The following is a 10,377-nucleotide window of genomic DNA, read 5'->3' as shown; positions in this document are numbered from 1 at the left end:
GAAAAAAGGTGGGGTCATAAAAAAGAAAGGGTAAATTAGGGAATCCTTGAAAAGTGATCAAATGAGAAGAATACAATTTCATTTACTGAGAAGCTTATCTGAAATTTACATTTTCAAAGAGGAAAGAGGACATGTATATGATTCTACATTCCTATTGTCAGAGTTCACACGTTCTTGCACCATCCTTTCAACTGGCATTTTTTCTTAGTCCCAGGACAAATGGCTGGCAAACTACTACTCAGAGCTCAGTACTGGGCTTCTGTGAAAGTAGAGGCTAGGCTTAAAATCCCCAAAACTAGAGAAGCAATTCTGTTCATTAAGGGAACATCCAGTGTGGTGGTATTATAATTACAATAATATAATAATAATTGTTGTGGTATGGGAAGTGGCATGAGCTGAATGTTGAAAGCTGAGTGAGTATTCATCAATTGGATGAGAGGCTCTGGGGGTGAGGATGATTGGAGGGATGTACAGGGAAACAAAGGTGTATGAACAAAACCAGAGAGGAATGAAAGAGCATTAGGTCTTTAAAAAGCTGTAAGTTATTTTGTGGTGCTTGGGCATGGGGTGCAAGGGAGGGATGGCAGAAAGAAAAAGGCCAGAGAGGCTGGGAAGGGTCAGCTCTCTCAAGGCCTTGGAGACCATGATAAGAAATCTGGATTTTGCTTTCATAGTTAATCAGAAATTTGGGCAGAATACTCAAGAGAAGGAGACTAGAAAGGTATGGCAAAAGGTCAGGTAAGTAATGATGGGGCTGAAGCTAAGAAGTATCAGTGAGGATTGAATGGAGGATAAAAATACAAAAGAAGTTAAGAATTCATACTTACAGATAGTTAAAATAAAAAATAAGGACACATGATCTTCCAATTAAACATTTTATTTATATGAGATGTTTTACAAAATTATTTAAAACATTAATTCATAGTTGGTTATACATTGAGCTATTTGTTTTTATTGAAATTATATGACTACATAAAATTAGGACTTTCTCAGAAAGTGGTGTGAGAGGATTTTTCAATATTTAGCCCTGGAACCTGACAGAGATGCTGAGCTCCCAAAATTTTAGTTCTACCTTAGAGGTTAGTTTTGGTATAGGAAAGTCCTAGGTAAGCTGGTATAATATGGAGCTGGTGCAGAATGAAATCCTGAATTTCTAAAATTAAGATTCATACTCTAAGTAAACTTTAGGTAACTCAGTTTCAGGTAGTCCTCTAACTTAGGAGCTCTGATAATACTGAAAAGAAGATCTATGCACCAGCAATTGGTTTAAAATACCCCCACAAAATCCTACATATCCTGAAACAAATTGTATCCATAGATATAGGTTAAAACTACCCCTATGGTCTATATTTTCAAATCCACATTGCACTGCCCTCACAAATTCCTTGCTTGACACCAAACATTTAATTGGCTGGGTGTCTTTGCCCCCAACCTCAGGTATCAAAATTCCATTCTAACATAACCTTTTCCTGTGCTATTAATAGTTAAGGGTTTACTACAAGTTAAAGAGTTAAAAGAAGCCACCCAGATATTTTGAGAAGCAACCCCAAACCAAAGCATCAATAATAAAAATCAAGTCAATGTCCCATATATCAAAGCACCACATTGAAAAGGTCAAGGATGTAAAAAGTGACGTTTACATTTTATAACAATACATAGTGCTTAATTATTGTTTTCAAAAATTATCAGAGAAAATATAAAGCTTTAAAAATAGTTGAAATGGATAAGTTTTTTAAAAGTGTTTATTCAGAGTTTAGTGAATACTCAAATATTTGTTAATTGCAATTCTATGTTATTATGCATTTTATTTTCTATAACTGTAAAAATAAGCTAAAATATAGGAGTGTGATTTAATCTATATTCCTAGCCATACTCAATATGTAGTTATATCTTAAGTATAAACCTATGCTCAAAGTGAAATATAAGAGGGATATAATTTATAATTTTTTTAAGGTAGAAAGCATTTGCCTAGAGCCTGAATAATCTGGTACTAATCTATTATAATATTCTCAATTTAGAAGTGCTCATCTCTCTTACAATGTTGTCTTGTAAATAATGCAACAAGTTAAAAGACTGGCCCAGTTCAAGAGGAAAGGATGATGAAAATGGATAGAAAACCCACTAAGAATGCCAGCATTTTTCAAGGAAAAATCTAAAACCCCAAATCATCATTCACAATTCACTATTAATTATAACTTGAGATAATCACCAGTTACTTCTAGGTTATGAATATGCCTCACCAATGACAATCTTGTACAAACATACCATAAAAACAATGGGCAATTCCTGAAAGTCAGTGGAGGATAAAACTTATAGTTACATTTGGTTTCCTGTTCTAGAAGAGTGAGAAAAGATTAGATTAGAGGGAAAAACTATTATTTTACAAAAGCCATTTAAAGATAATTCAGGTAGGCCTCAAACCAAGTAGCCATGTTGATTACATGCATTCCACTCTCCTGTTTAAGACACAAAGGTCTCCATTTCTCTAAGAGAACTGCTTTTACGGCAAGACACACTCTTTCTCTTGCCTTGGAGCCAAGTAATTGGAACCCTAAACACACTGCGGAGCTTCTGTTGGAACCGGTTTCCAACAAAACAATACAGAAAAGGATTAATGCAGCTGTTGGTGAATCCCAGGAGGATGGCAAAAGGAAGTGCCAGGTCAATGACTGCTATAATTTCACAGCTATTAATGACACCCATCCAGGCCAGAGCATCCAGGAAGGTCAGAACATGGAAGGGAAGCCAGCAAATGATGAACGCCAGAACAACAGCAGCTGCCATCTTCAGGACTTGGTCACGGGTTATTCTGTTCTTCCCATAACTATTGGTCTTCAGTAAGTGTTTTCTGATTCCAAAATAGCATGTTGCTATGAATATTAAAGGGATAATAAAACCAAGGATATTTTTCATTAAAGCAATCCCAGCTGACCATTGGGCATACTTCTCAGGTGGGAAAGCCATTATGCAAGCATTCACTCCTAAGTATTCAATGGTTCTGACATCTCGAAAATAAAATGTTGGCAATGAGGACAGACAGGCCATACACCAAACAAGGGGAACTATATAAGATGCTTGCCAAGGGTTTCTTCTTTGAGACAGAAAGGGGTAAATGACCGATTGGTACCTATCAACACTCATGCAGGTGATAAAAAAAATGCTTGCAAACATGTTCAGGGTCAGGAAAGAACCAAACACTTTGCACATCACAGGTCCAAAGAGCCAGTCATATCTGTAAGAATAATAGGTTGCCCAGAGAGGAAGAGTAGCCAAAAGGAGTAAGTCAGCCACAGCCAAGTTGAAGATGTAAATGCTGGAAACCTTTTTAGGACCTTTTTGACAACAAAACAGTGTAACCACAACAATATTGACCAGAAATCCAATTATGAAAATAATGTAATAGAGAATAGGAATTGCATCTAAATGCTTATCTGATGGTTTATGTGAGCAGTTCAAGGTAGACTCATTGTTGCCAGAGATGTTCACAAGTCCAAAGTAAAGACTGCTGGTGATGTTTTCGCTGATGGTGGCAAGGGTGAAGTTGCCCTTCATGTTGAAATGTCAGCAACTCCTAATTCTTATGCCTTCTGTGGGGGAAAAGAAACAGAACTCTTAAAACACATTCAGAGCTGAGGACATCCTGGAGTGATTAGCATTTTGAAAGTTTGTCAAAAGCAAAAAAGAAAATACTGAGTGATTATAGAAAACATTATGAAATAGAATCATGCCTTGTGAAACATGAATGGCTTTTACCTTCTTGAAGAAGAAAAAACAATGTGCTCAATAGTAACAAGAAGTAAGACATTTCAGCCTCAGGAACTGAAAGTTCTGAATAAAATGATCTTTTGCCCATCTTTTCTATCATGTTTATGAAAGACTTGAAGAAAATTAATATTTCAGCAGGTTAGTCAGGATAGGGAATATATGAAACAAATAAGAAGAAACCTAGAAATAAGAAAAGTTAGCATTTCAAAAATGAGCATATATCTCATATGTATGCTTTCTAGAAACCACATTGCAGCCTGCTATTGCATAGAGAGATGCTCCATTCAAGTATCTAACTATATACAAATGATTACAGCTATGGAAAATATAAGTAACATACGCTATGAAAAAAAATAAGTACACATACAAAAGAATGAAAGAGAATATACAAATAGAACATATTAGGATGAGATATCATGGTTGGTTTTTACTAATTAAAAATAATTTCTTTAGTTCTATTGTTTCATTGTTTTCATGATAATAATGTAATGAAGAAAATGTTATGGAATAGGTGCATATTTCTAAAAGTCCTCTGTTCTGATTTTAATAGAAAATATTAGTTTTAGGGATAGATATTTAAGTTTAGCCTATTTAAAATAAAAAGAAACCATTTTCAATTTAATTAGAAAAAGAAAAGAATAGCCAAACCTGTTTTAGGGTCAAGTAGAAATAGTTTTGATTGCTCAATGAAATAAGAATTGAGCATCAGTGATTAACCAAGATACAGTCTTATCATTTTTCCTTTTCTATCTTTCACTTTAACAGAAATAGCCATTGTTCTAAAATACTATAATCTGTGTTCAGGTTTTTGTGATTTTTTTTTACTAGAAACATTATTTTAAAACAAAAGAAAATTAGCTAAAGATAAACACACTAAGGGAACGACTATTACTTTTGATAGTTTCAAAATACATACAAAATAAACTACCCAATTAAAATTTAATCACCAAGGAGCTTCCTAAAAACAGCAAAACTATTATTTTTGCTAAAGTTCATTCTTTTGTATGACCTAACAAATTAACATAAAAGAATCAAAAATAAATCCCACTTGAAGACTTACTGGTTGTTGGAGTTTAAAGCAGTTATCATGAATCAGCTTGCCTAGTTCCTAAATGTACCCCTGTAAGAGAAACAGCAGTTAAATAATTTAGGAGTTTTGCAAAATACAGTTTTAAAACACAGGGGAAAAAAAAAGAAAATTCATCCATAAAAAATATTTCCATTATTTTTTTGGATATTCCATTAATATATGCTCTATTTTCCAAGTAAAGTACATATAATTTGTTCAGACTTACCTTAAAAATTCAGGCTGAAGAATGCTTTAAATTCTGTGCTTATTCGTTCCCTTAGATTCTGGGACGTAATAGCACCAGATCTCTGGTTTCCTTCTTATATGTTCGGTCTGTCCACTGGGAGCCTTCAACCTACATAATTCCAGGGCTGACTTATGAACACTTGCCAGCTTTCCAGAGGATTTTTTTTTCTTTTTGGCTGCAAAACATTAATCTGAAATTCTCACTGTCTCCAATCATAACAGCTCATTCAAATAAATCTCAAACAAAAAAAAATGAAGTTTCCACAAATGTGTTAGAGAATTTTAAAGTCAGTGGCTTACTTTAAAAGAAGAATATAATAATTATGTGCAGAAATGTCTGTCTTTTTCCCTGATATTGGCATTTTAAAACAAGTTAAGGAGTGCAGAGCAGGAAATTTATTCTAGAAATAAAGTCTTTGTTTACCAACATCTTTTATGACCTTCATTACTTTTTGAAACTTTTGCCCCTGTTTATCCAAGAATGGTAGCAACTTTATTTGAAGTCTACAACTTCTAAAATGTCTCCTTTGCCTTAAGCAGTTTTTGTTGGCTTGTTTCTGGAGGGTGGGAGATAGCAGGGATATAATTTTTATGTGATGGAAAAGAGGTATTAACATTTAATGCCTCCTTTCACAGGTATATGTCATATTTGTAGTTTAAATACAAAGAACACAAAGTGAAGGATTAGGAAGCTACTTCAGCCTAGATCACTGTTGTAGCTGTTGTTTTCTCTTCTTGTGGTGGTAGGGGCATTCAACTTTGCACAACTTGTCCACTAAAAGCAAGAGTGACAAAACAAAGAAAGGCAAGAACAGGTGATGGCAATGTTAATACTAGCTGAGGATAAATGCTATGTGCCAAACACTGTGTTGAGTTCTTTATACTCAATAGTTTAACAGAGAGGCAATATAGCATACTGGTAAGTACATGGCCTCTGAAATCCAACTACCTGGCTTAACAAGCCTAACTCTACCACATACTAATTCTGACTTTGGCCAAGTTAGTTTCCTTCTTTATGTCTCAGTTTTCTCATCTGCAAAATGTGGATGATGTTAATTACCTACATTATGAAGTTAATAAAAATTAAATGAGCCAATATATTTAAAGTGTTTAATATTGTGTCTAGCCCATGGTGACTGCTATTATATGCTATTAATATTTTCCCCAGTTTACAAATCAGTAAACTAAGACTCAAAGAGTTTAAATAATTTTTCTAAGGTCACAGGTTTTTAATGAGGATATTTGAATTTAAACCAAAGCAAACGAATGTCAGAGCTCATGCTCTTAACCACTGTACTACAAGAGGAAGAACTAGCTGGTCCTTTAATATTACCCTTTGTCGTGGCAAAAAGGAAACCTGTGGCATTTACAGGAAATCTCTGCTGACCATTCATAAGCAATTATAATACAAAAGCACCAAAGAAGGGGAAAAGAATTTGAAGGATTGTTAAGTGAGGAAAATATTTTTCTTAATTTTATTTTACAAATGGAGACTACAGGAAGGAGAAATGTATGACCAGATAGATTTCTATGGTTAGAACAGAAAAACAGAGAACCCAAGACACTTAAATTGGCAAAAAGATTCCAATTATTTCTATGGGTCATATTTTTTAGATAAGCAGTAAGAGCACACCTGTCCATGCTGCAGGCGGCAGGTAAGGGAGGAGGACAGGTGCTGAGGAAGTAGCTGGGCACCTAACTAGGGAGTTCAGCAGAAGAACAAGTAAGGAGAAGCGAGCATGGGTAACAAACGACAAAATTACAAAGGACATGAGACAAGGCAGATGGCTTTTGACATTTGTCTGATTCTTGATTAATATTGAAGTCAATCCTGTAGCACACAGGCAGATGGGACCAGTAAAAAGAGGTCACCATTGCCTGAAAAATATAGTAGGATTAATAGGTTTGCACAACACCATCTTAGCATATTTTTTGGTAGACCAGTTGAACATTGACAAAATCCTCATAATATACACATGTACCATTTTATTAAATCTCAAAATATTTGTTTTCTGTGTTCTGGACAGATTCAGGTTGAGGCTTTGTCCAAATGATGGAAAACTGATGTTTGGGAAACAAATGAGTGAGCACATATGTTTATCGGCAGGAAAGTTGAAATGGGAACTGGTTTCACTCTTTGTTTAAGCCTGGTTTCTCCCTCCGTTTCAAATGTTTGTTTTTGCCGCGTACAAGGGAATTTTCAAGGCCAGAGCCTCCTGCATGGTCACGATGGGTCAGATTCCCACCCTGCTCTATTTCTAGCCTCCTGTCATGCCCCATGCAAAGCAACAGCAAGGAGGTGAGCAATAAACTTTTGAGAACAAACTGTAGGCTTGCCTCCAGGAGACCTAGCCTTGAACACTCCCAAGGCGCAAAAGACCTTGTCTAGAGCTTTCGTCCTTCATTACAGTAACTTGTGACGTAAATAAAGTTTAAAGAGGCACACATTTCCCAGAAGATTAAAAGGACATTTATTCGGTTTCTTCATAATTTTAGGAGTAAAAATTTTCACAAGTCAAAGAAAATTTTTATAACTGCAGGGAATTAAAGAAAAAAAATAAAAAGAGAAATAGAAATAATATTGACCACTTGAAGCAAGAAATACAGCATATTATTGATTCAGCAAAGAACTTCCAGTTAAACCAACAATGTAAATACACTTGAGAGTCAAATAAATGTCAGTCATGGGAAGAAATACAGCACAAAAAGTTTATTCTCCTGGGGGCAAAGGGTATTTTTCTGCTGCAAGATTGACTTTAAAAGCTTCGGGTCATTTCAATATATTATACAGCTCTTCAGGACAAGTGCAGCTGGGCAAGCAGAATTAAACAATGATAAATCACATTAAATTAATTTTGTCTAATGAATACCTATTGTTTATTGTGAGATAACAGTAAACTTTAAAGGACCAGGATAAAAAAAGAAAAAAATGTTCCTGAGAGGAATTTCTCCTCTGTTAGAAGGATACAGGGTTCATTAAAAAAAATTTATTTGCCACCCACCCCTCCTACCCCCACACACAAATGAGACTTCAAAGGAAAAAAGAAATACATAAATCCAAAAGTCTGGACATACCTTCCCTGGTTATAGGGGTGAGGATTAGAGGTGCAGATTATGGAATGATTGGACATATATGGGTCTTCATTTTTAGTCTAAGTTTTTCAGAACTTAGATTGATTTTTCAGAAAATCATTTTAATTTTCCCCCATTCCAGCCACCTTTCTGAGTCCCTATCCAGACCAATATCATTACCACTTCTCCCAACTTCAACACACACACACACACACACACACACACACACACACACAACCCATTCACACCCATACACCCACATACATACTCCACATCAGTCTTTCTTCAATTCGCTTACCTATAGGATAGCCTTACTTTAATTGTCACTAAACTTTTCCAGACCTGGGAGTCCCTAAAAGAAGGGTAGTTAAGAATATTTCCCATTATTAATAAGTCTTTGAAGATTATTTTTGTGCCCCTCTTTAGTTTCCAATGTAATGAGAACAGGAATGTCAAAATGCAAGCAAATGGAGAAAAGATAAGGTCTTTTATTCAGAACTGACAATCAGATTGACCATTTTATAAAAATCAGCCTAAAAATTCAGTAAAATGATCAACATGAATGAATGCATTGAAATAACTGTCTGTCTAGTCATCACATAAAGAGCGAATGTGAGGACTATTAAATCAGTTAAGGTGGGATTCATGTAGTGAGGTGAATGGATGTCTACCTCAGTATAATCCTGAAACTAGCTGCTTCCAGCTGAATCTGGTCCCAAGAACCTAAGGAGAAGGAAGAGTTCTAATTTCCCTTTGCTCCCAAAACACCTTCAGGCCTGAGAACCCCATGTTCGGACTAGGATCTCACAGATGGCACCCTAGTTCTATCAAATAGCATCTCAAATGCTGTATAACTAACTCAACTAGTAGACATTTTTTTAATGAAAAATATTGGCTGGGCACGGTAGCTCACACCTGAAATCCTAGCATTCTGGGAGGCCCAGGGAAAGGATCGCTTGAGGTCAGGAGTTCAAGACCAGCCTGAGCAAGAGCAAGACACTGTCTCTACTAAAACTAGAAAAAATTAGCCAGGCATGATGGCACACACCTGTAGTAATCCCAGCTACTTGTGAGGCTGAGGGAGGAGGATCACTGGAGCCCAAGAGTTTGAGTTTGCTGTGAGCTAGGCTGATGCCATGGCGCTCTAGCCCCAGCAACAGAGTGAGACTCTGTCTCAAAAAATAAAATAAAATAAAATAAAATTATCTATATTTTTTGTTTACTTTTAAAATATCAGCTAACTGATTTGACATTTCCCCCATTAAAATGACTAAATTGATTAGCTTGAATTATCAAAAATGGCCAATTGATTAAATTGGCCCAATCACCTAGTTGTCTTGTCAATATTTTAATACCACTGTTAGGTGAAGGGGATGTTTTGTGCGAGATAGTCAGGTTAGATCTCTCATAGGGCAGTGGATCAATAAATCATTAAGTCTAGAGTTTGGTCGTCAGGCTTGAGGTCCAGAAACTGAACTTTCTCAGGATATCCGGGTTCTCAGTGATGGCTCATGCCAACTAAATTCTCTCATAACCAGTATATTAAATACTGCCTCAACTGCTAATTTATTGTTTTCAAGAGAGATATACTACTTTCCAATGACCACACAGCATGTGTTTCTTATCTGAAGCACCCTGTCCATCTCCTTCCCAACATCAGGAAACAAGGGAAATCTGGTATGGTGACCATGCAATCAGACCAGGAAAGCTACTAACTGGGATCATATTTCACTTCAACTCAGGGAAATTTTATGTCAGAGATTTTCATTCTAGGAGTCAAACTGACAAGTCCTCCAAGCCATTCTCTCCACCAATTTTGCCTCTTTGAACCCGGTTTTTCTGGAAGCCACACCATTCATTATTTGAGATATTTCTATTACTGCTGAAGCTATAGTCAAGTCACTCCTCCAGGTAGCTGAGAAGTCATTCAAGCTCAGCTTTGACTAATTAGACAAAATCTCAGAGTTGGAGAGTAGAGTGAGCGATCCCTCACCAATGAGAAGGAAAAAGGCGAAATAAATCTCTCTCCAAAATGGGCCATCAATTCAGAGAAAATATTCAGAGCAAATGGTTATTTGGCTTTCTCTAAGGGAGTCATTTACCCCAACCTCTCCTTCAGACTCCTAAAAGGATAAAAGTGTTGTACAGCTTTGGATATGTTCTGCTTATAAGGTACAAAACGATTTAGAAGGTAGAGTAAGATAACGAGAAGTTTGGGGTGGGGT

General features: G+C 35.9%; 1 protein-coding gene across 2 annotated transcripts; it reads right to left on the bottom strand.

The window, feature by feature from the left end:
* Positions 1–856: 856 nt before the first annotated feature.
* On the bottom strand, positions 857–5,133 carry AGTR2 (angiotensin II receptor type 2). Of its 2 annotated transcripts, XM_012791014.2 has the most exons (3): positions 5,061–5,133; positions 4,826–4,885; positions 857–3,587 (listed from the first exon to the last, which is right to left on the bottom strand). In XM_012791014.2, exon 3 carries the CDS (start codon positions 3,550–3,552, stop codon positions 2,461–2,463), a length of 1,092 nt encoding a protein of 363 aa, XP_012646468.1. In that variant the 5' UTR covers positions 3,553–3,587; positions 4,826–4,885; positions 5,061–5,133; the 3' UTR covers positions 857–2,460. The 2 variants fall into 2 exon arrangements, with proteins under 2 accessions (XP_012646468.1, XP_075855678.1); XM_075999563.1 differs by lacking the exon at positions 4,826–4,885.
* Between the last annotated feature and the right edge of the window lie 5,244 nt (positions 5,134–10,377).

Source organism: Microcebus murinus, chromosome X (genome assembly GCF_040939455.1).
Source record: "Microcebus murinus isolate Inina chromosome X, M.murinus_Inina_mat1.0, whole genome shotgun sequence".
In the NCBI taxonomy this organism is placed as follows: domain Eukaryota; kingdom Metazoa; phylum Chordata; class Mammalia; order Primates; family Cheirogaleidae; genus Microcebus; species Microcebus murinus.
This window is presented reverse-complemented; position numbering and strand designations above follow the sequence as displayed.